This window comes from Coregonus clupeaformis, chromosome 15, assembly GCF_020615455.1.
Source record: "Coregonus clupeaformis isolate EN_2021a chromosome 15, ASM2061545v1, whole genome shotgun sequence".
Classification (NCBI taxonomy): Eukaryota; Metazoa; Chordata; class Actinopteri; order Salmoniformes; family Salmonidae; genus Coregonus; species Coregonus clupeaformis.
The window spans coordinates 61,361,271-61,387,703 of NC_059206.1; the positions used below are offsets into that span (position 1 = coordinate 61,361,271).

At 45.1% G+C, this 26,433-nt stretch overlaps 1 protein-coding gene across 2 annotated transcripts in view; it reads right to left on the minus strand.

Annotated features, from left to right (window-relative positions):
* The window catches only part of LOC121571434 (E3 SUMO-protein ligase PIAS1), a 65,948-nt gene that overhangs the window by 9,110 nt on the left and 30,405 nt on the right, over nucleotides 1-26,433 (minus strand). For both annotated transcript variants that reach the window (XM_045225266.1, XM_045225265.1), the window contains exons 2-5: nucleotides 25,204-25,699; nucleotides 5,978-6,062; nucleotides 4,827-4,874; nucleotides 144-234 (exon numbers count right to left, since the gene is read on the minus strand). In XM_045225266.1, coding sequence (XP_045081201.1) covers nucleotides 144-234; nucleotides 4,827-4,874; nucleotides 5,978-6,062; nucleotides 25,204-25,696 — 717 coding nt within the window. In that variant the 5' untranslated portion in view covers nucleotides 25,697-25,699. The remainder of the gene's footprint in view (nucleotides 1-143; nucleotides 235-4,826; nucleotides 4,875-5,977; nucleotides 6,063-25,203; nucleotides 25,700-26,433) is intronic.

Consider the following 26,433-nt stretch of genomic DNA (forward strand, 5'->3'; position numbering starts at 1 on the left):
GTGTGTAACTGGGAGTACTGTACAGTGTGTATCTGGGAGTATTGTACAGTGTGTATCTGGGAGTATTGTACAGTGTGTAACTGGGAGTACTGTACAGTGTGTAACTGGGAGTACTGTACAGTGTGTGGAGTTGTGTTTCTTACCGGGAGGTTGCATGGCTTCCCATTCACCTTCACACACAGATTGGGCGGAAAGTGGTCTTCCTGAGGACAACTCGTCTCAGAGAGACAAAACCTACACACACACACACACACACACACAAGCCACACACACGAGACACACACGAGACACACCAAAGATGACCATATCAACCATTTTGGGCCTAGTGAAGATTGGCCACCAGATTATGGCCAGCTGATCTCTCAGTAAACCATCAATACGTGCTAAATTCACCTGCACAGCTGATCTCAATTGCAACCAGCATTGGCCACCTCCTAACCGCTCCCTAAGGCGGATGTCAGGGTTATGTTTCCATCCTCATTAAAACCAACATTTTTAAAGATAATTTCACCTTCTGGTGGGTATTATCTTCGGAACATATTAATACGGCAATTCTACCTGACAATGGGCAATTTATCTATTTGACAATCATTCCGTACAACTGAAATAAAGTATTGAATTTCCTCGTTTACCACGGCAAATCTATTATGGCAATGTTGCTTACCCTATATGTTGTTTGAATGGAAGAATCATGGTGTAGGATGCATTTTTTGTTTCCAATTCATGTAATCCATAAACTATTTTACTTGTCCTAATAAAATATGGTCATTTCCTATCAAGAGGGGCGAGAGAAAAATTCCTGAACTGTAGGCTACATGACATTTGAAAGTAAATTGCGATTGTGTTGTATGTTGAATCAAATGATATCGTATTCGAATAAAGTTATTTAAAGTTGCAAAAATTATATTATAAATGTTTTGTTTTTTTCGTGTTCGTGGTTAGGCTGGTAGTAAATACTAACATTTCATATGTTGTGTGGATATAGCAGAGATTATTTATTTAATTTGTAGAACAACGTGATAATCCTCAATAGTGAAACTTGACATGTTCTTACAGGACTACAAGGCCTATTGTACTTTACTGAAAAAACAACGTCTGAATTGGAAATAAATGTGGTATGGAGAGTAATTTCCTATTATTTGGAAGTCGTTATATTAACCATAGAAACAGATGCAAAGTGCTTCGTTTTATAATGATATTTAAAATTGTCCTTCACACAGTTGCTGCAATACATTAATAATTTGGCTTAGTAATGGTCTGCAATTAAACATGTTAACTACATTTCCAGTCAAATAATTTTATTTCAGTTGTAGGCTGTGTCATAGTCTTCCATTTACCTTTTTCATATTTCCATTTTGTGGTTCCTGATAGGATGTTATTTCATTAGGGTGGGAGTAGTGAACACAAACAATGATGATTTCCTCTGTCTAGTACCCAGCTGGCTTGACATGGTAACAGCCATTTCCTCTGTCTAGTATCCAGCTGGCTTGACATGGTAACAGCCATCCCCTCTGTCTAGTACCCAGCTGGCTTGACATGGTAACAGCCATTTCCTCTGTCTAGTACCCAGCTAGCTTGACATGGTAACAGCCATTTCCTCTGTCTAGTATCCAGCTAGCTTGACATGGTAACAGCCATTTCCTCTGTCTAGTACCCAGCTAGCTTGACATGGTAACAGCCATTTCCTCTGTCTAGTACCCAGCTAGCTTGACATGGTAACAGCCATTTCCTCTGTCTAGTATCCAGCTAGCTTGACATGGTAACAGCCATTTCCTCTGTCTAGTATCCAGCTAGCTTGACATGGTAACAGCCATTTCCTCTGTCTAGTATCCAGCTAGCTTGACATGGTAACAGCCATTTCCTCTGTCTAGTATCCAGCTAGCTTGACATGGTAACAGCCATTTCCTCTGTCTAGTATCCAGCTAGCTTGACATGGTAACAGCCATTTCCTCTGTCTAGTATCCAGCTAGCTTGACATGGTAACAGCCATTTCCTCTGTCTAGTATCCAGCTAGCTTGACATGGTAACAGCCATTTCCTCTGTCTAGTACCCAGCTGGCTTGACATGGTAACAGCCATCCCCTCTGTCTAGTACCCAGCTGGCTTGACATGGTAACAGCCATTTCCTCTGTCTAGTACCCAGCTAGCTTGACATGGTAACAGCCATTTCCTCTGTCTAGTACCCAGCTAGCTTGACATGGTAACAGCCATTTCCTCTGTCTAGTATCCAGCTAGCTTGACATGGTAACAGCCATTTCCTCTGTCTAGTATCCAGCTGGCTTGACATGGTAACATCCATTTCCTCTGTCTAGTACCCAGCTAGCTTGACATGGTAACAGCCATTTCCTCTGTCTAGTATCCAGCTAGCTTGACATGGTAACAGCCATTTCCTCTGTCTAGTATCCAGCTAGCTTGACATGGTAACAGCCATTTCCTCTGTCTAGTATCCAGCTAGCTTGACATGGTAACAGCCATTTCCTCTGTCTAGTATCCAGCTAGCTTGACATGGTAACAGCCATTTCCTCTGTCTAGTACCCAGCTAGCTTGACATGGTAACAGCCATTTCCTCTGTCTAGGACCCAGCTGGCTTGACATGGTAACAGCCATTTCCTCTGTCTAGTATCCAGCTAGCTTGACATGGTAACAGCCATTTCCTCTGTCTAGTACCCAGCTAGCTTGACATGGTAACAGCCATTTCCTCTGTCTAGTATCCAGCTAGCTTGACATGGTAACAGCCATTTCCTCTGTCTAGTATCCAGCTGGCTTGACATGGTAACAGCCATTTCCTCTGTCTAGTACCCAGCTAGCTTGACATGGTAACAGCCATTTCCTCTGTCTAGTACCCAGCTGGCTTGACATGGTAACAGCCATTTCCTCTGTCTAGTATCCAGCTAGCTTGACATGGTAACAGCCATTTCCTCTGTCTAGTATCCAGCTAGCTTGACATGGTAACAGCCATTTCCTCTGTCTAGTACCCAGCTGGCTTGACATGGTAACAACTATTTCCTCTGTCTAGTATCCAGCTGGCTTGACATGGTAACAGCCATATCCTCTGTCTAGTATCCAGCTGGCTTGACATGGTAACAGCCATTTCCTCTGTCTAGTATCCAGCTGGCTTGACATGGTAACAGCCATTTCCTCTGTCTAGTACCCAGCTGGCTTGACATGGTAACAGCCATTTCCTCTGACTAGTATCCAGCTAGCTTGACATGGTAACAGCCATTTCCTCTGTCTAGTATCCAGCTAGCTTGACATGGTAACAGCCATTTCCTCTGTCTAGTACCCAGCTGGCTTGACATGGTAACAGCCATTTCCTCTGTCTAGTACCCAGCTGGCTTGACATGGTAACAGCTATTTCCTCTGTCTAGTACCCAGCTAGCTTGACATGGTAACAGCCATTTCCTCTGTCTAGTACCCAGCTGGCTTGACATGGTAACAGCCATTTCCTCTGTCTAGTATCCAGCTAGCTTGACATGATAACAGCCATTTCCTCTGTCTAGTACCCAGCTGGCTTGACATGGTAACAGCCATTTCCTCTGTCTAGTACCCAGCTGGCTTGACATAGTAACAGCCATTTCCTCTGTCTAGTACCCAGCTGGCTTGACATGGTAACAGCCATTTCCTCTGTCTAGTACCCAGCTAGCTTGACATGGTAACAGCCATTTCCTCTGTCTAGTATCCAGCTGGCTTGACATGGTAACAGCCATTTCCTCTGTCTAGTACCCAGCTAGCTTGACATGGTAACAGTGTTAGATCAGATGGTGTAGTAGTTAACCAGGGTTATCTTAGCTCGGAGCTCCATGTAATATCATGTTAGTAGCATGTTAAGAAATCCAGCGGTAACTCGCAAGTCCCGCGTCTCGGTTGCAATCCCGCCGTTATGTCTTATTGGTGGCATAATTGCAGATATCGAAAGGGCCAATATTGGCGGGCGGATATATTGATCAGGATAAATTAATCAGGTTCTACATAGTGGTTGTAGTATGGTGAGAGGATATATTGATCAGGATATATTGATCAGGTTCTACATAGTGGTTGTAGTATGGTGAGAGGATATATTGATCAGGATATATTGATCGGTGAGAGGATATATTGATCAGGATATATTGATCAGGTTCTACATCAGGGATGGGCAACTGATGGGGGTAGGGGCCACAAAAAATCTGAACTCATCATGAGGGGCCGAAGTTGCTTGCGGTCTACGTACCCACATCAATACACCCCCGAAATTAACGTTTTACAGCTAATTTCCTGCAATTCTACACATTTGGTCATATGGTGGAGATAATTTTTTTGCAGTTTTTTATTTCATATCTCAGTGACTGACTAACAAAATTAGTGGGGGCCTCCCGGCCGGTAATTCAACCATGATAACAAGTTTAGATAGCTGGCCGCTAAACTAACTTAGCAATCTAAAAATGTTTTGCTGACATGGGCTAATTGACTGACTATCAGTGACTGACATGATGTGCAACCACATTTCGAAATGTCACCTTGTGTATTCTACTATTCTAACTCTCAACAGTAAGTTGAGACCCAGAATGAGTTCCTACAAATATTATTTTGGGGGGAAATGGGTCCGATGGCCTTCAAAAGGGGGGCCCGCTGGTTGCCCATCGCTGTTCTACATAGTGGTTGTAGTATAGCGGGAGAATATATTGATCAGGATATATTGATCAGGATCTACATAGTGGTTGTAGTATAGTGGGAGGATATATTGATCAGGATATATTGATCAGGATATATTGATCAGGACCTACATAGTGGTTGTAGTATTTAAGAAATAGAAACCTAATAGAAGTACAATAATATGGTCTATCAACTCACCGTAACTGGACTTGTACTGTGAAGTCACATTTGGTCCCCGAGATGTCCCTACAAAAACACAGATGGACATTTAGGCTAACAAATGGAATCTTGAATATTAATACTACATGGTGGTATAGGGTACATGGCAGGGTACATGGTTGGGTACATGGTAGGGCAGGGTACATGTAAGGGTACCTGGTAGGGTAGAGGGTAGAGTACCTGGTAGGGTACAGGGTAGGGTACAGGGTAGGGTAGGGTACGGTACAGGGTAGGGTAGAGGGTAGAGTACCTGGTAGGGTACAGGGTAGGGTACAGGGTAGGGTACAGGGTAGGGTACGGTACCTGGTAGGGTAGAGGGTAGAGTACCTGGTAGGATACATGGTAGGGTACAGGGTAGGGTAGAGGGTAGAGTACCTGGTAGGGTACATGGTAGGTAGGGTACCTGGTAGGGTACATGGTAGGGTACAGGGTAGGGTACAGGGTAGGGTACGGTACCTGGTAGGGTAGAGGGTAGAGTACCTGGTAGGATACATGGTAGGGTACAGGGTAGGGTAGAGGGTAGAGTACCTGGTAGGGTACATGGTAGGTAGGGTACCTGGTAGGGTACATGGTAGGGTACAGGGTAGGGTACAGGGTAGGGTACAGGGTAGGGTACGGTACCTGGTAGGGTACAGGGTAGGGTACAGGGTAGGGTACAGGGTAGGGTACGGTACCTGGTAGGGTAGAGGGTAGAGTACCTGGTAGGATACATGGTAGGGTACAGGGTAGGGTAGAGGGTAGAGTACCTGGTAGGATACATGGTAGGGTAGAGGGTAGAGTACCTGGTAGGATACATGGTAGGGTACAGGGTAGGGTAGAGGGTAGAGTACCTGGTAGGATACATGGTAGGGTACATGGTAGGATACATGGTAGGGTACAGGGTAGGGTAGAGGGTAGAGTACCTGGTAGGGTACATGGTAGGTAGGGTACCTGGTAGGGTACATGGTAGGGTACATGGTAGGGTACATGGTAGGGTACATGGTAGGGTACAGGGTAGGGTAGAGGGTAGAGTACCTGGTAGGGTACATGGTAGGTAGGGTACCTGGTAGGGTACATGGTAGGTAAGGTACCTGGTAGGGTACATGGTAGGTGGAGTACAAGGTAGGGTAGAGGGTTTGAGTGTCTCTTACATTGAGCTGCTAATCTGTTGGACTTGCTGTGGCGTTAGTGCGAACGCAAAACACGTTTCCTGAAACCGCTGGCTGTTGTCCGACGCTGCAGAAAGAGACAGAGAGACAGAGAGACAGAGTCAGAGAGAGAGAGACAGAGAGAGAGAGACAGAGAGAGAGAGACAGAGTCAGAGAGAGAGAGACAGAGAGAGAGAGACAGAGTCAGAGACAGAGAGACAGAGAGAGAGAGACAGAGTCAGAGAGAGAGAGACAGAGTGACAGCTCAGTTCACTCAACCATTCAGACAATACAGGGTCCCCTACCCACAACCAAACAGCAGGGATGATTGATTTCACACCAGTCATCCTCCAGACAAGACTTCTCAAAACAAAACTGGGTACCAGGAATACATACAGCAAAAGACGGGTGTGTTTTCATTGATGCCAGTAGAAATGGGGGCTTCAGCAAGACGGAACGTGTAATATAGTCAAATGGTAGGGGTGATACTACAGTTTGAACCGTGCACGGGCAGAGATCCTAAGAAAACGATAGATCAAAGACCGTTTTGTCTTGTCATCATTTATTTTCTCAACAAACTGGGTCCTTGTACAGCTGTGGGCTTGGTGAAATAGTGTAATGCAACAGTGGGGCTTTGAGGTGCTGCCTGGGGGCTTACGGAGTGGGAGAAACATCCCTTTATAAAGACAGACTGTGGGGTTAGTAAGTTCCCAGGCTGTAGTTCAGCCTGTAAGCCGTCCAGTCAGGGTCTTTGTCTATGTGCAGAGGGACAGAGTTGTGAGACAGATGATGTCACTGTAGATGACCGCTCAAAGGACTCGGTCGTGTGTGTGTGTGTGTTTGTGTGTGTGTGTGTGTGTGAGAGAGTAGAAGTAGGGTTTGCATATGACAGTAACTGGTGTGTGTGTGTTCAGTTCGCCCTTCCTAATTGATGGATCTCATCTCCTCCCTTGCATGATGTACCAACAGAACATCTTGGCCAGAGAGCCAGGCTTAAGCTTCTTCTTCTGTTGCATCTCCTTGCTGTGTCATTGCATCATAGGAGTTCAAAGCTGCTCACCCAATCATGAACATGTGGTTGATGCCAGGTCGGAACAGCATTTACCTGAGGATAGACGTTTTATGTTGAAGGGGGTTGAAATTGATTTACTGTCAAAGTGAGGCTACCTGTCATCAATGTCCCTTGAGGAGTTCCAGTGTGATAGAAAATGTGTGTACACCGAGAGGCAGTTTCAGATATGTAGAAATTAAATATTCATTTTGTACCGTTGCCTCAGACCCACACCATGTCACAGCTTAGGTCTGACACAGTTCCAAATGATGCACCACTTTCAATGAATTGCAGGCAGGGGAGGGAGGGAGGGAGGTAGGTAACCCCCCCCACCTCACACACACACTCTCTCTGTGTCTTTGGCCATTCCTCTCCCTACAGGTAAATAGCATAGGCTTAGGCAATCCAATATTTTCCCGAGCTGCAGAAAGATCTTGTCAGGCCATCCTACAGACTGCAGAAAGATCTTGTCAGGCCATCCTACAGACTGCAGAAAGATCTTGTCAGGCCATCCTACAGGCTGCAGCAAGATCTTGTCAGGCCATCCTACAGGCTGCAGCAAGATCTTGTCAGACCATCCTACAGACTGCAGAATCTAGTAGCAGCAGTCGTTCTTTCTTAGCTCAGATCTTCTTAGCTTAGCTCAGATCACTTAGGTACCTGATTGACTTGACAGGATGCAACAATTTCAAAGATCAGATCAGAAAACCAGTCAGTATCTGTTGTGACCACCATTGGACTCATGCAGCGTGACATCGCCTTGGCATAGAGTTGATCAGGCTGTTGATTGTGGCTTGTGGAATGTTGTCCCACTCCTCTTCAATGGCTGTGCGAAGTAGCTGGATATTGGCGGGAACTGGAACACGCTGTCGTACAGGTCGATCCAGAGCATCCCAAACATGCTTAATGGGTGACTTCTGGTGAGTATGCATGCCATGAAAGAACTGGGACATTTTCAGCTTCCAGTAATTGTGTACAGATCCTTGCGACATGGGGCTGTGCATTATCATGCTGAAACATTAGGTGATATTGGCGGATGAATGGCATGACAATGGGCCTCAGGATCTCGTCACGGTATCTCTGTGCATTAAAACTGCTATAGATAAAATGAAACTGTGTTAGTTTTCCTTAGCTTATGCCTGCCCATACCATAACCCCACCATTGGGCACTCTGATCACAATGTTGACATCAGCAAACCGCTCGCCCACACAATGCCATACACGTGGTCTGCGGTTGTGACATACTGTCAAATTCTCTAAAACGACGTTGGAGGCGGCTTATAGTTGGATAAATGAACATTAAATTATCTGGCAACAGCTCTGGTGAACATTCCTGCAGTCAGCATGCCAATTGCATGCTCCCTCAAAACATGAGGCATTGTGTGACTTTTATTGTCCCCAGCACAAGGTGCACCTGTGTAATGATCATGCTGTTTAATCAACTTCTTGATATGCCACACCTGTCAGGTGGATGGATTATCTTGGCAAAGGAGAAATGCTCACTAACAGGGATGTAAACAAATATGTGAAATAATAAGCCTTTTGTGCGTATGGAACATTTCTGGGATCTTTTATTTCAGCTAATGAAACACTTTACCAGTTGCGTTTATATTTTTGTTCAGTGTCGTTACCTGATTGACAGGACATTTTACATTTTTGTCATTTAGCAGACGCTCTTATCCAGAGCGACTTACATTATTTGTTTTTTTTTCAGGACAGGCTAAAGCAGATCATTCAGTGCCAATCACACTGAAAGGCAGCTTAATTGGCTTCCTTTTGATTCCACACACACCAGTTGGAATTTTAGCATGTAAATCTTGGTGGGGCAAAAAATCTATATATTGTACATGCATGCCCGCAAAGCCACTACACAACACTAAACAATACATTAATTGCACTATAAAAGGTGACAAATGGTTCCCACAAACTGTTAGGGCCTACATCAAGGGGAGGCAAAATACGGCCCGCCTGGCACTTAAATCCGGCTCACGAGACATTTTTTAAATGTATTAAATATTATTATATTTGAGTTACGATTTTTGGCCTAAAATTACTCATTCCATGATATACAAACAACCTCCAATAGATGGCGCTGTAGCCTGGCAGCGCGCTCTGTATTTGGGCCTACAGTCAGATTCAGAATGCGCCCAGTCATCATAGCCACTTCATTGCTTGACGAATTTTGACGTGAAAAATGAGTGCTGCGAAAATGAGAAAAGTTGACTCTGAACGTTGTGTGTTTGAAGAAGAAAAGACAGCAAAATACTTTTTTTTAAACTAATATTGGACATAAGGAAGAAAGTGTTGCCGTTTTTAAGGAATATAATCTAAATCATCATTTTTCAAGCAAGCATGCTAAAACTATGCTAGCAATCTGTCCTCTCATGAAAAGGCAAGGAAGGCCTCAAAACTTGCCACAAACTTAAAAGCCCAACAAAATAAGTTCACTAAACTACTCAAGACTCCGTAACTAAGGCAAGCTACGTAGTGGCACATAAAATCGCAAAGCATAGCAAGCCATTTGCTGAAGAGGAGTTTGTGAACGAGTGTATGGTGGAGACTGCTGGTATATTTTGTCCTGAGAGTAAAAGCCAATTAGAGAAAATTAGCTTATCACGCAGAACCATCACCAGGCACGTGGAAGTGATAGGTGAGGAGCTAATCTCCAAGTTGAAGATCTTTTTTTCTATAGCACTGGATGAGCGTACTGACATCAGAGACACCGCTCAACTTTTAATTTTTGTCAGAGGAATAAAATGAGAACTTTGAAATAACAGAGGAACTTCTTGCGAATGGAATCAACGATGGGAACAACCAGGGGCTCTGACTTATATGACAGGGGTGTCTGCCTGCTTGGAAACAATGAATCTACCGTGGAGCAAACTGACAAACGTCATCAACAGATGGATCACCAAATCTAACCGGTAAAAACATTGGCCTACTAAAAAGATTACAAGACAAAGTAAAAGAAGAAAGCCCTAACTCGGAGGAATTGATATTTCTTTACTGTATTATTCATCAGGAAGCCCTGTGTAAAAATGTGTTAAAGCTGGAAAATGTTGTCAAAGTGGTTGTAAAACCTGTCAACTTTATACCGGCAAGGGGGCTTAACCATCGTCGGTTCATTCAGCTGCTCAATGACACAGAGGCAGAGCACCAGGACTTGTTGTACCATTCAAATGTGCGCTGGCTAAGCCTGGGGAAAGTATTTCGCTGTGTGTGGGAACTGAGAGGGGAGATCGGTATGTTCCTTGATACGGTTGGTAAAGCTGACGACTTCTCCGAGTTAAAAGACACCAACTGGCTGGGCGACATTGCTTTCGGTGTGGACATATTGGGGCATCTGAACAATATAAATGTGAAACTGCAGGGAAATTGTGTTTTTGTGCATGAACTGTATCCCAACGTGAAAGCATTCAAGGCCAAACTTATGTTGTTCTCCAGACAAATGAGCAGCCGGTCTCTCGCTCATTTTCTGACACTGGCAGCACTGAATGCACCCACATCGCAGTAGCACTTTGATCGACCTGCATGCTGAGTTTTCCCGACGCTTCTCAGACTTCACCAAGATTGAGACTGAGCTGGAGCTTGTATCATGCCCCCAGTCTTTCGACAGTGAGAAAGCACCACCAGACACACAATTGGAGCTCGACATCCAATGTGACAGTGCTTTGAAGGAGAAGTACAAAACAGCAACAATAGACCAGTTCTATGGCTCACTGAATGAAACAACGTTTCCAAACATTCAAAAGCTCGCCCAAAGGATGCTTTTTTTATTCGGGTCCACATATGTGTGTGAACAAACGTTCTCAGTCATGAATTACAACAAATCCCGTCACAGGTCAAATTTAACAAATGACCACTTGTCAGCTGTTCTGAGAATCTCTACATCAAAGATGACAGCAGACTTTGATGCCCTTGCCAAGAGAGGTGACCAGATCCATTGTTCACATTAAGACTCAAATAACCGTGACTGGGGTCGGCAAGGATTATTCTTTATCATGGTGATGGTTATGCAGTGAGAATTATCCAGCAATGCACTTGGATACAGGTAATAACTAAATCAGTCAGATTTGGGCTGAGGTGATTGGATAACTGTAAATATGGCTCACAATGGAGATGAGAATTGTTCCTTAATATGCTTTCAAAAACAGACCATTCCAAATGAAACGGATGCTCTTAACCATATGTTTCACTAACATTTTAGACTAGTTTTCTTTTTTTACACATCTGCTGTTACATTTTGCATGTCTCCAGTCATATAATATACATCTATTTTTAAGTTTGCATATTGTGACTGTAAGTTTGATTGTACTTTACAAGGGTAGAGATGCAGGATCTGTGTGTGTGTGTTCGACTGTGTCTGTGATGTTATAAATTATATCAATTTTGTGAAGGACTTGTGAAAGATGTGTTCACAAAAAAACAAGGGTAGAGATGGTACAAGGGTAGAATTGTTCTGCGAGCATATGTCCACCTACAGTACACTGGTAGTTGCGTGTCAATGTGAAAATGAATAAAGGCTTCACGTTTTGTCACGCATATAGTATGTGGCCCTTCACTTGGTTTCAAAAACTCCATGTAGCCCTTCAGCCAAAAGGTTTACCCACCCCTGGCCTACATAAAGGGAGAATACTGTAAGAACGGCCCATGTTCTGAATTCTGTCACAACAGCAGAGTCCCAACACTTCACCACTGCTACACCTGGCTATTAGCGGAGCCTTGTCTGGCAGCGAAACAGTTAATTCAGCCTCATTTACTGCCTTTAAAAAAAAAAAAAAAAGCTGATATGGCTGACTTGCTTGAACAAATTTGGTTTCTACTGACAATTGAGATGTACAAACTATGGCATAAGGGGACGACGAGCGGATAAGAGGCAATCCGTAATTTAGTTTAAGACATTAATGAGCGAGCTAGGACGGACGTAGTCAATATAACTATTTGTTCAGCACTTTTGAAATGTACAGCGACAGAATTGAATGAAAGCGCTTACAATATTCGATGATGACATTTCTCTAAAACAGGCTATAGGCTACATGTGCACCACAAAGTCAAAACAGTAGGCAAAATTATGAGGGGAAAAGGAACCAAATGATTAGGGTGAGGCACATGGGCTACTAACAGCTTACTACACAACATACACTTAGTATTACTTTCTTAGCTACAGTATACATATCTCCCTGGCATATTACATAATTTATGCAGCAGCATGAAATATATTTTTGGACTCACCACCTTGTTGCGCTGTGCATACATTAGTGTCTAGTTTGAGAAACAGACGCCTCACAGGTCCTCAACTGGCAGCTTCATTAAATAGTACCCGCAAAACATCAGTCTCAACGTCAACAGTGAAGAGGCGACTCCGGGATGCTGACCTTCTAGGCAGAGTTGCAAAGAAAAAGCCATATCTCAGACAGCCTATCTTAATATTTTCTTTTGATTGGCCAGTCTGAGATATGGCTTTTTCTTTGCAACACTACTGTATTTGTCCTCTTGCTCAGTTGTGCACCGGGGCCTCCCACTCCTCTTTCTATTCTGGTTAGAGCCAGTTTGCGCTGTTCTGTGAAGGGAGTAGTACACAGCGTTGTACGAGATCTTCAGTTTCTTGGCAATTTCTGGCATGGAACAGCCTTTATTTCTCTGAACAAGAATAGACTGATGAGTTTCAGAAGAAAGTTATTTGTTTCTGGCCATTTTGAGCCTGTAATCGAACCCACAATTGCTGATGCTCCAGATACTCAACTAGTCTCAAGAAGCCCAGTTTTATTGCTTCTTTAATCAGCACAACAGTTTTCAGCTGTGCTAACATAATTGCAAAAGGTTTTTTTCTAATGATCAATTAGCCTTTTAAAATGATAAACTTGGATTAGCAAACACAACGTGCCATTGGAACACAGGACTGATGGTTGCTGATAATGGGCCTCTGTACGCCCATGTAGATATTCCATAAAAAAATCAGCCGTTTCCAGCTACAATAGCCATTTACAACATTAACAATGTCTACACTGTATTTCTGATCAATTTGATGTTATTTTAATGGACAAAAAAATTGATTTTCTTTCGAAAACAAGGGAATTTCTAAGTGACCACAAACTTTTGAACGGTAGTGTATATATCTATCTATCTATCTATCTATCTATCTATCTATCTATCTATCTATCTATATATATATATATATATATATATATATATATATATATATATATATATATATATACACACACATACATATACATACACACACTCACAGTACCAGTCAAAATTTGGACACACTGACACATTCAAGGGTTTTTCTTTATTTGATGGAGTGGTGCATCAGATGAGCTGGCCTCCACAATCCCCCGACCTCAACTCAATTGAGATTGTTTGGGATGAGTCGGACGGCAGAGTGAAGGAAAAGCAGCCAACAAGTGCTCAGCATATGTGGGAAGTCCTTCAAGACTGTTGGAAAAGCATTCCAGGTGAAGCTGGTTGAGAGAACGCCAAGAGTGTGCAAAGCTGTCATCAAGGCAAAGGGTGGCTACTTTGAAGAATCTCAAATATAAAATATATTTTGATTTGTTTAACCCTTTTTTGGTTACCACATGATTCCATATGTGTTATTTCATAGTTTTGATGTCTTCACTATTATTCTACAATGTAGAAAATATAAAAAAATAAAGAATGTATATTATTTATTTCTTTTTCTTTTTTTGTTAAACAGGTGTGGCTCTGCTCCACCTGCCCTAAATGATGGGTCACCACTTACACACACACACACACACACACACACACACACACACACACACACACACACACACACACACACACACACACACACACACACACACACACACACACACACACACACACACACACACACTCACTCACACACACACACACTCACACACACACACACACACACACACACACAGGTAAATGATCACAGAGTAATATGAGGGGCCTCTCCCGACGGCGGTAATTACTTTCCGTTTAGGGTGATGGGCGTGGGGAGGGGAGAGGGACAAACCAGGAAGAACCCCCCACTAGACAATTCCCAAGGCCCAACCACCAGGTTCCCCATCTCATCTGCATTAACGGAGAACAATCTGTTTTTCACCGTCTGTCTGTCTGAAAAATGGGGCTGTGGTTCTCTTTCTACCACCTGGGGTGCAATTAGAGATGAGAAGGGGTGTGAGGTGGATTTACCACAGCAACCAGTCTGCTAGAATATTAGATGGCAGAAAGAACACAAAAATCCATGTGAGCCTCGAGTGCAGCAGTTGGTTCCTAACAACGGTCTTCTTCCTCCCGGGCGCTCGGGCTATAAATAGACTGTTATTCTCTCCCCCCCCTCTCTCTCTCCCGCTCAATCTTCAGCATCTGATTTGTTCCAGCCATTGGATGCAGAGTGGAGGGATCTGTGAGGGGTGTGTTTCTAAGTGGCTTGTGGAAAGGTCAAGGGTTAACATCCACACACACAACCCTCCATCTATGAGATCTTTACTGGACGGCTCCTTCTGACAGCAAAGCATGGCCAACACTGTTCCTAGAACAGCTCTTATGTAAAAGTAGTTTGAGCTCACGTTTGTACCTTTTCTTTCTGGAGTGAATGTGTTCTGGAGTCAGTTATGTCTTAGAGGAGGGGATGAGTGTGATCAAGCTAGGGAGAATGAGCTCCGCTCCAGTTCTTCAGTGGAGCAAAGCCCAGCTGGAGTCTATTAGCTAGCCAGTGGCATCATCCCACACACACACACAAACACACGTTTGCCCGCACACACACACACAAAACATTGAGACCTGGTACTAATCACCCACAGAAAGGAGCCAAAAAGGTTTAGCTCCTGTCACTATCACCCATGGTAAGAACAGACCGCTCCGTTCAGCTCCACCACGGTAACAACAGACCGCTCCGTTCAGCTCCACCACGGTAAGAACAGACCGCTCCGTTCAGCTCCACCATGGTAAGAACAGACCGCTCCGTTTAGCTCCACCATGGTAAGAACAGACCGTAACAACAGACCGCTCCGTTCAGCTCCACCATGGTAAGAACAGACCGCTCCGTTTAGCTCCACCATGGTAAGAACAGACCGTAACAACAGACCGCTCCGTTCAGCTCCACCACGGTAAGAACAGACCGCTCCGTTCAGCTCCACCATGGTAAGAACAGACCGTAAGAACAGACCGCTCCGTTCAGCTCCACCACGGTAAGAACAGACCGCTCCGTTCAGCTCCGCCACGGTAAGAACAGACCGCTCTGTTCAGCTCCACCACGGTAAGAACAGACCGCTCCGTTCAGCTCCACCAAGGTAAGAACAGACCGCTCCGTTCAGCTCCACCACGGTAACAACAGACCGCTCCGTTCAGCTCAACCACGGTAAGAACAGACCGCTCCGTTCAGCTCCGCCATGGTAAGAACAGACCGCTCCGTTCAGCTCCACCATGGTAAGAACAGACCGCTCCGTTCAGCTCCACCACGGTAACAGACCGCTCCGTTCAGCTCCACCACGGTAAGAACAGACCGCTCCGTTCAGCTCCACCATGGTAAGAACAGACCGCTCCGTTCAGCTCCACCACGGTAACAACAGACCGCTCCGTTCAGCTCCACCATGGTAACAACAGACCGCTCCGTTCAGCTCCACCACGGTAACAACAGACCGCTCCGTTCAGCTCCACCATGGTAAGAACAGACCGCTCCGTTCAGCTCCACCACGGTAACAACAGACCGCTCCGTTCAGCTCCACCACGGTAAGAACAGACCGCTCCGTTCAGCTCCACCATGGTAACAACAGACCGCTCCGTTCAGCTCCACCACGGTAACAACAGACCGCTCCGTTCAGCTCCACCACGGTAACAGACCGCTCCGTTCAGCTCCACCATGGTAACAACAGACCGCTCCGTTCAGCTCCACCATGGTAACAACAGACCGCTCCGTTCAGCTCCACCATGGTAAGAACAGACCGCTCCGTTCAGCTCCACCACGGTAAGAACAGACCGCTCCGTTCAGCTCCACCACAGTAAGAACAGACCGCTCCGTTCAGCTCCACCATGGTAAAAGGTAACCATGGATGCCATACCAAACCCCCCTCAACAACTGAACTTTCCAGACTAAATGTCTTCCCTTTCCCCAACAGCAATAATGAACCTTTATTGTCCCCATACTGGGAGAGACCTGTACAGTCGTCCTCTCTACTCTACACAGTAGCAATTAAGACATTCCAGAGCTCTTGCTGCTGCCACACACACACACACAAACACACAAACACACACACACAAACACACAAACACACTCCTGCTGCATTCTTCCTGGTATTAGCTCAGAGTTGTGGCTGTTCCCAGCCTGGCAGCCATCCCTGCTATGTGAGGCGATGTATAGAGAGCACATTGAAGAGGAGTGGGCTTGGAGTAGAGATGCTGCTGTGTGTGTGTGAGGCAGACTAGCTAGCTGTATTGAAGAGGAGTGGGCTTGGAGTAGAGATGCTGCTGTGTGTGTGTGAGGCAGACTAGCTAGCTGTATTGAAGAGGAGTGGGCTTGGAGTAGAGATGCTGCTGTGTGTGTGTGAGGCAGACTAGCTAGCTGTATTGAAGAGGAGTGGGCTTGGAGTAGAGATGCTGCTGTGTGTGTGTGTGTGAGGCAGACTAGCTAGCTGTATTGAAGAGGAGTGGGCTTGGAGTAGAGATGCTGCTGTGTGTGTGTGTGTGAGGCAGACTAGCTAGCTGTATTGAAGAGGAGTGGGCTTGGAGTAGAGATGCTGCTGTGTGTGTGTGAGGCAGACTAGCTAGCTGTATTGAAGAGGAGTGGGCTTGGAGTAGAGATGCTGCTGTGTGTGTGTGAGGCAGACTAGCTAGCTGTATTGAAGAGGAGTGGGCTTGGAGTAGAGATGCTGCTGTGTGTGTGTGTGAGGCAGACTAGCTAGCTGTATTGAAGAGGAGTGGGCTTGGAGTAGAGATGCTGCTGTGTGTGTGTGTGAGGCAGACTAGCTAGCTGTATTGAAGAGGAGTGGGCTTGGAGTAGAGATGCTGCTGTGTGTGTGTGTGAGGCAGACTAGCTAGCTGTATTGAAGAGGAGTGGGCTTGGAGTAGAGATGCTGCTGTGTGTGTGTGTGTGTGTGAGGCAGACTAGCTAGCTGTATTGAAGAGGAGTGGGCTTGGAGTAGAGATGCTGCTGTGTGTGTGTGAGGCAGACTAGCTAGCTGTATTGAAGAGGAGTGGGCTTGGAGTAGAGATGCTGCTGTGTGTGTGTGAGGCAGACTAGCTAGCTGTATTGAAGAGGAGTGGGCTTGGAGTAGAGATGCTGCTGTGTGTGTGTGTGTGAGGCAGACTAGCTAGCTGTATTGAAGAGGAGTGGGCTTGGAGTAGAGATGCTGCTGTGTGTGTGTGAGGCAGACTAGCTAGCTGTATTGTTGAGTGGCTGTGTTGAGCAGTATGGAGTTCTGCCTGGAGCTGCTGTGGTTACGTGACTGGCAGGTTGTTAAGTGGGAGATAAAAGAGCTTGTTTTGAGGTTGTGTAGGGGTCGGGTTGTGTGTGGCGAGGGGTCGGGTTGTGTGTGGCGAGGGGTCGGGTTGTGTGTGGCGAGGGGTCGGGTTGTGTGTGGCGAGGGGTCGGGTTGTGCGTAGTGAGGGGTCGGGTTGTGTGTGGCGAGGGGTCGGGTTGTGTGTGGCGAGGGGTCGGGTTGTGTGTGGCGAGGGGTCGGGTTGTGTGTGGCGAGGGGTCGGGTTGTGCGTAGTGAGGGGTCGGGTTGTGTGTGGCGAGGGGTCGGGTTGTGTGTGGCGAGGGGTCGGGTGTTGTTTTGTCTACTGAGTGAAGAGGTGGTTTGCTGTGTTGTGTTGAGGGATTGGGTGTGTACTGACTAGTGAAAAGATTGTGATGGGTGAATTTGTTTCTTGAGTGGAAGGTAGGTGTGTGTGTGTGTGTGTGTGTGTGTGTGTGTGTGTGTGTGTGTGTGTGTGTGTGTGTGTGTGTGTGTGTGTGTGTGTGTGTGTGTGTGTGTGTGTGTGTGTGGTCACAGCCTTCTGGTGTCTGCTTCTTGTCTTGTAGTTCTGCACGCTGACTCGACTCCAGCCTCCGTAGTCATGGTGTGCCATGAAACTATTCATGTTAATGAAAACAAAACACATTAAGTTGTGTAACGCCAGCGTGTGCATTCCAATAAAAGGTCCTCCTGAGTTGAGGTACTTTCAGAAGCCTCTTAAGCCTGTTCACATATCTGCCACATTCTCAGGGCTCTGTTGCGGCAGATGTGGTGGGGGCAGCCATCTTGTTTGACCAGGGAGTTTAGAGACCTGCCATTTCAGGAATCGTACTCAATGTACTTTGAACAATCCACACTGAAGAAGGCTATATGGGTCTACAAGACCCGAATCCACCAAAACAATATTAGACTTCTGTATTTTTCAATAAAAATTCTCTCCCTCCCCTCCCTCCCACTCATGACTTTCAAGGAAACATTCAAAAGGAAAAAGTCTCAGAAAGATGTCTTATTATGCATGGCATGCTCATCAAATTTGAAATAGGCCTACATTATTTCCCAAGAATATGGTGATTAAAATCATGTATAATGTATGCGTGCCACATTGATATCCATAATGAATACAGAGGCATCGCTCCCTGGAAGAGGATGATGATGGTGATGAAGAGATTAGAGTTCGACAAACATGAATGTGGCCTATTTAATGAGCAGAGCCACTCGGGTCCTCAGTTGCTACATTAACCAGTCTTTACAGAGGGGAGCTGGGGTAAATGGAGGCCACGAACCAGTACTGATAAGAGTTAGGACATTACAGGCCTTCAACAGGAGAACAGGCTGCTGCACTGACTGGAGAGCGGAGGGAGAGGAGAGAGAGAGGGGGGAGGGAGGGAGAGAGAGAGAGGGGGAGGGAGAGAGGGCATGGGTAGAGTGAGGGAGAGGACAGAGGGAGGTTATGGGTAGAGTGAGGGAGGGAAGAGAGAGAGTGAATTTAATTGATTGAGGGAGAGGGCGGGTGGGAGGGAGTGGGTAGAGTGAGGGAGAGGGAGGGAGGGTGAGAGTGGGGGATGGGTGAGCGAGAGAGTGGGGGATGGGAGAGGAGAGAGGCACAGCCAGAGAGGGGGAGGGCAAGTCAGCTAGAGATAAACAGAGTGAGAGAGTGAGAGAGAAGGGGAGGGAAACAGAGCCAATGATAATCAGGGAACACAAGAGTGAGACGGAGAGAGAGAGAGCGCTAATGATAGACAGAGGGAGAGAGAGAGAGCGCTAATGATAGACAGAGGGAGAGAGATCGAGTCGGGGAGGGGTGGGCAAGATAACTAGCAATAAACAGAGAGGGGTGGGGTTAAGGGAGAGCTAATGACAGACCGAGAGAGGGAGAGAGAGGAATAGAGCTAGAGATTAACAGAAAGAGAGAGGGGAATAGAGAGGAATAGAGCTAGAGATGAAAAGAGAGAGAGGGGGGAGAGAGGAATAGAGCTAGAGATGAAAAGAGAGAGAGGGGGGAGAGAGAGGAATAGAGCTAGAGATGAAGAGAGAGAGGGGGGGGAGAGAGAGAGGGGAATAGAGAGGAATAGCGCTAGAGATTAAAAGAGAGAGGGGGGGGAGAGAGAGGGGAAGAGAGAGGAATAGCGCTAGAGAAAGAGAGAGAGAGAAAGACAGAGAAAGCGAGAGAGAGGCTCCCCTCAGTCCCTCAGTCTGCCTGGGAAGGCAAATTAATTAATCAAGCTGCTTCATTACTGTCCTGCCATTATTATTAGGGTAAAGAGGGTCATCTCCTCAAAACTAGGGCTGTGGATCATTCATTACCACACCATTCAGGGGAAGGAATCAGCTCTTCAATGACTGAAAGAAGCTACATTCACTACCTTAGGCTCTTCTTTCTGTGCCTGAGGGACACTTATGTGATTGACATGCATTATTTATTTGGATGGCTATATGTTTTTATGAGTTTTTGTGAGAGTTTGTGTGGAGGGAGTGTGTGTGTGTATATACAGTGGAGAAAATAAGTATTTAGTCAGCCACCAATTGTGCAAGTTCTCCCACTTAAAAAGATGAGAGAGGCCCGTAATTTTCATCATAGGTACACGTCAACTATGACAGACAAAATGAGAAAAAAAAATCCAGAAAATCACATTGTAGGATTTTTAATGAATTTATTTGCAAATGATGGTGGAAAATAAGTATTTGGTCAATAACAAAAGTTTCTCAATACTTTGTTATATACCCTTTGTTGGCAATGACACAGGTCAAACGTTTTCTGTAAGTCTTCACAAGGTTTTCACACACTGTTGCTGGTATTTTGGCCCATTCCTCCATGCAGATCTCCTCTAGAGCAGTGATGTTTTGGGGCTGTCGCTGGGCAACACAGACTTTCAACTCCCTCCAAAGATGTTCTATGGGGTTGAGATCTGGAGACTGGCTAGGCCACTCCAGGACCTTGAAATGCTTCTTACGAAGCCACTCCTTCGTTGCCCGGGCAGTGTGTTTGGGATCATTGTCATGCTGAAAGACCCAGCCACGTTTCATCTTCAATACCCTTGCTGATGGAAGGAGGTTTTCACTCAAAATCTCACAATACATGGCCCCATTCATTCTTTCCTTTACACGGATCAGTTGTCCTGGTCCCTTTGCAGAAAAACAGCCCCAAAGCATGATGTTTCCACCCCCATGCTTCACAGTAGGTATGGTGTTCTTTGGATGCAACTCAGCATTCTTTGTCCTCCAAACACGACGAGTTGAGTTTTTACCAAAAAGTTATATTTTGGTTTCATCTGACCATTTGACATTCTCCCAATCCTCTTCTGGATCATCCAAATGCACGCTAGCAAACTTCAGACGGGCCTGGACATGTACTGGCTTAAGCAGGGGGACACGTCTGGCACTGCAGGATTTGAGTCCCTGGCGGCATAGTGTGTTACTGATGGTAGGATTTGTTACTTTGGTCCCAGCTCTCTGCAGGTCATTCACTAGGTACCCCCGTGTGTTTCTGGGATTTTTGCTCACCGTTCTTGTGATCATTTTGACCCCACAGGGTGAGATTTTGCGTGGAGCCCCAGATCGAGGGAGATTATCAGTGGTCTTTTATGTCTTCCATTTCCTAATAATTGCTCCCACAGTTGATTTCTTAAAACCAAGCTGCTTACCTATTGCAGATTCAGTCTTCCCAGCCTGGTGCAGGTCTACAATTTTGTTTCTGGTGTCCTTTGACAGCTCTTTGGTCTTGGCCATAGTGGAGTTTGGAGTGTGACTGTTTGAGGTTGTGGACAGGTGTCTTTTATACTGATAACAAGTTCAAACAGGAGCCATTAATACAGGTAACGAGTGGAGGACAGAGGAGCCTCTTAAAGAAGAAGTTACAGGTCTGTGAGAGCCAGAAATCTTGCTTGTTTGTAGGTGACCAAATACTTATTTTCCACCATAATTTGCAAATAAATTCATAAAAAATCCTACAATGTGATTTTCTGGATTTTTTTTCCTCAATTTGTCTGTCATAGTTGACGTGTACCTATGATGAAAACTACAGGCCTCTCATCTTTTTAAGTGGGAGAACTTGCACAATTGGTGGCTGACTAAATACTTTTTTCCCCCACTGTATGTGCCTATTCAAATGATGGGGGGAGGGGTTTTGCAGGCACAGGTGTATGGCTGCAGGATTTCACCACACCATACAGCATGTCAATAGGAGAGAGATGGAGAGAGGAGCGAGAGGGCAGGACGACAGTGCTGTGGGCAGGGTGCTTGTACATTGCAACCGGAGGTTAATTAATCACAGTCCGGCATCTTACTCAAACCAAATGCTAATGTAGGAAAATGTGGACATTTCCATATATTTGCAGTGAAGTTGGTGCAGGTTGTATGGAGAGGTGTTTTATCATACAAGGTGCAGTGGGGTGTGATGCATCAGTTGCATACATAATAAAACTGGACATCTTATTAAAATAAAGAGCAGTGTCGAGATGCATTTGCACAAGTTATGAATTATAAAGAGGTTACTTAGAAAGACAGGATGTATAGCACATTAGGCCAAGAAATATGGCTGTATGGTCCTGTATGGTCCTGTATGGTCCTGTTTGGTCCTGTTTGGTCCTGTTTGGTCCTGTTTGGTCCTGTATGGTCCTGTTTGGTCCTGTTTGGTCCTGTTTGGTCCTGTATGGCTCAGTTGGTAGTGCATGATGCATGATTATATTAAAGTGGAACTGACAGTATTTTCATATACGCCCCCAGGAAGAATATGACACCTTCTTTTACATTTTCAGATGTTCACACTTTTATATAATGTTTGGGAATGACGTAGAGTTTGGCATTTGTGAAAATTCTATAGCAATATAGTGGGAAAGCGGCCATGCGTTAGCACAATTAATAGACACTGCAGTAAATAAAACCTATTCTCCAGGCCCAGACTAAACAGACTGGAGCGCCATAGCCAATCAGAGCTACAGTAGGCATATATGCAAATAAGCCATTTGCCACACGGGCCTGCTGCCATCATTCACTTTGAACTGGACTGTGTTTTTACAGGCAGTAGCAACAGTGTGGCTTTAGATCATTAGAAAGCATTCGCCAAAAGTCGGGAGTCTTCTTACATTTGGGAACTTTACAGTCCAATTGATCAAACAACCATGAACAGGCTCGCTCTCCCTCAAGTTGCCTATAAGATCAACAACTATTGCTAGCCAGAGCGAGATGAGCTAAAATCTAACGAGGAAACAGAAGATAAACCCTCTCAAACTTTTTCAGCTAGTTGTCAGTCAAAATTGCACTGATAAACGAAAGGGAATAGTAGCCTGTTCGTCCTTCTGCAGCTTGCCTGCCAATGCATGCTGGTCCCAACCCATGTTTTGACAACTGAATGGGAACTTGCCTGCCTACCCACCCATTTGATCGATGCCAAATACATTTAATTGACAACTAAGATATATGCTAACTGTGGATAACAGACTTATAAAGTTCAGCATAGATAGCTAGATAGCAAAGTGAGTCACATTTCTTGCTAGCTAACCAAATGACACCTGAATCTCTAGCAGTAGAACCGAAAAACGATACGGGTGGAAGAAGTCGGCCACTCACCCACTCGTCCGTCCAATCACATGACATCCTTCCAGCAGCTAGCTAGGCTCTGTGTTTTTAGCTTGCTAAATAAATAGCTACATGAATAGATAAGCTAGCCTATTAGCCACGTTATGACTGACTTGTGACGCCTTCGCTAGTTTGATTGTATTGACATTCCCATCCTTACCTTTCGTCCATTTTTGTCCAAGATATTGAGCCATTGAAACTGAAACAATGCATCCCAAATGGCTGGAGGCAGCAAAGAATGTACCAGGCCAGCTGTGATTCACAACCTGATAGCAATGTGTGTTGGACTACCAATAAATGTATTGGTGAATTATATGAATCATGCATTGAACTGCATCCATCTATTCTGCCAACAATGCCTTACTGTACGTCATGGAATTTTGAGTCAAATAGAACGTATTTTTTTAAACCTCTTATTAAGTTGGTTTTGTAGCATAAACTGTGATATTTTTGACTGATATTATGATAGTCTGTTTCATATCTGCAACGTAGTTAAAACGCTGTCAGTTCCACTTTAAGTCCCATAACACAGGGCCTCCCAAACACATCCTGGCTGATGGGCTTCATAAGCCTTTATAAGCCTCTGCAACTTTACGCACAATCCACCTCCCATCCACATTAAGCTACACAACCAATCCACCTCAAGCTACACAACCAATCCACCTCCCATCCACATTAAGCTACACAACCAATCCACCTCAAGCTACACAACCAATTCACCTCCCATCCACATTCAAGCTACACAACCAATCCACCTCCCATCCACATCAAGCTACACAACCAATCCACCTCCCATTCACGTCAAGCTTGTTCTTACTGTGGAATGCAGAGTTTGGTTTTCGCCAGGCATTACTGGAACCATCTCGTCCAAAAAGTTATACTTTTGAATCATCTGTCCATAGAACGTTCTTCCAAGAGTCTTGATGATCATCCAGGTGCTTTTAGGCAAACTTGAGTCAACTTTTTGGACGAGATGGGTCCCATTATGCCTGGCGAAAACCAAACACTGCATTCCACAGTAAGAACATCATACCAAAGGTCAAGCATGGTGGTGGTGGTGTGATGGTTTGGGGATGCTTTGCTGCCTCAGGACCTGGACGACTTGCCTTAATAGAAGGAACCATGAATTCTGCTCTGTATCAGAGAATTCTACAGGAAAATGTCAGACCATCCATCTGTCAGCTGAAGCTGAAGCGCAGCTGGGTCATGCAGCAAGACAATGATCCAAAACACACAATCAAGTCTACATGAAAATTGCTAAAAAGCAACAAATTGGAAGATTTGGAATGGCCTAGTCAAAGTCCAGACCTAATCCCTATTGAGATGTTGTGGCAGGACTTGAAACGAGCAGTTCATGCTTGAAAACCCACACGTCACTGAGTTAAAGCAGTTCTGCATGGAAGAGTGGGCCAAAATTCCTCCACAGCGACGTGAGAGACTACAGGAAGCATTTGGTTGGAGTCATTGCAGCTAAAGGTGGCACAACCAGTTATTGAGTGTAAGGGGGCAATTACTTTTTCACACAGGGGAATTGGGTGTTGCATAACTTTGTTTATGAAATAAATGAAATAAATATGTAATTGTTGTGTTATTTGTTCACTTATGTTCCCTTTATCTAATATTAGGTTTTGGTTGAAGATCTGATAACATTCAGTATCACAAATATGCAAAAGTAGAGAAAATTAGAAAGGGGGCAAATACTTTTTCATAGCACTGTGTATATATATATATATATATATATATATATATTTATTTATTTATTAATTACACACTTATTTACTTTACTATGCCAATATTTCATTGTTGTAAATGTTTTGGCGCCAAACTGGTGGCAGAGTTAATGAAACATAATGCCATTGTTGATTAGATACGTTTTCCATGAATTAGGCTATTTTCGCTTTAACCATATGGTCCATCTACTAGAAACTCATGGACAATATATATATTTTTTAATACTATATATGAATACATTTTAAAAAAGTTATTCAAGTGTTCATTACCAAAGTTACCATAGATTGACATAGATTTATCTGTTTAATTACCAAAATTACTGAAGATTCCGGTAACTTTGGTAAATTACCGGTAGTTTTGCAACCCTACCTCCTATACCAATCCACAGACACCAACCACCCACAGACACCAGCCATCCTTACCTAGACTGGTGGGCTTAATGAGCTCGTCCAGCATATCGTAGAAGGGCAGCCTCTGCAGCTTGACGTCTGGGTGCACCGGGTGCAGGGTGGCCGAGGTGGGCAGGTGGTGCGTCAGCCCGCTGAGCTCGTGCTTGCCGGGCCCCAGCAACGAGATGGGCAGCAGGGCGGCTGGCGAGGGTACTCCCCCGTGCCCATGGCCCTCGTACGCCAGCTGGCTGAGGCCGGCAGGCAGGGCGGCGGTGCCCCCTCCTCCGGCCACACCTCCCGAGGCAGGGTAGTGTGGTCCGGGCAGGGCCAGCTCTGAGGGAGAGACCATCTTTGTGGGGAAGCGTCTGCAGTAGAGTTCCTTGATCTTCATCTGCACGGCGGTGCTGCAGCCGGCTTTCAGGAGATGCAGGGCCATGGTCAAGAGCTCATGTTTTCGCCCGTGTTTGTTGCGGCCCGCGTAACCTAGCAGAACCTGCAGCTCTGACACGCGCAGGCTCATCACCATTTGCTGTGGAGGAGAGAGGGAGAGGGAGAGGGAGAGAGAGAGAGAGAGTCGAGTTAGGCTAACTGAAATGAGTCACGTGACATGAGCGTGTGCAGGGCAGGCAAAACTCCTCAAGTACACATTGCTTAAAGCAACAAACGTGCATGGAGGCTTACCTGGTCGGTGTAGCGTGAAACATTGGCAACAGTGTAGGAATAGTCTAATGATCAGTTGCCTCTCACAGAAGAGCTTTAACTGTCATTCCCAGTTTGTGACGTTACACCCACAAGGAGAATCCGTTAAGGGAAAGCAACGCGGCATTATTCCATCACGCAAGATTGACATTACGCCTAAAATCCAGTTCAGTTTAATATACTGCAGAAGCATTCACAACATCGATTGAACTAACCAGGCATCTTATTCTATGCATTCTTGCAGTTGTTTCACCTTACCCCAACAATAGTCCTACTGCTTTTGACTGAACAGCCAATAGCTTAAATTTCATTCATGATTTGGATTTTCATGGCACAGACTAGGCTAAACCAATCAAAGGAATGTGTAAACTATGTGACATAGGCTAACACTCATCAACAGCTCTCTCATAAGGCTTGATGAAGGCCTAGTTTCGACTACAGATAATTACATGTGCCGAGGATGCAATATGAATTTCAATGAAGTGTTATCAAGGCACATCAGACCAGGCTCCTACCAGCACGGCCTGTGGACTGGAACCAGTCATGAGTGAGCTGATACTAATT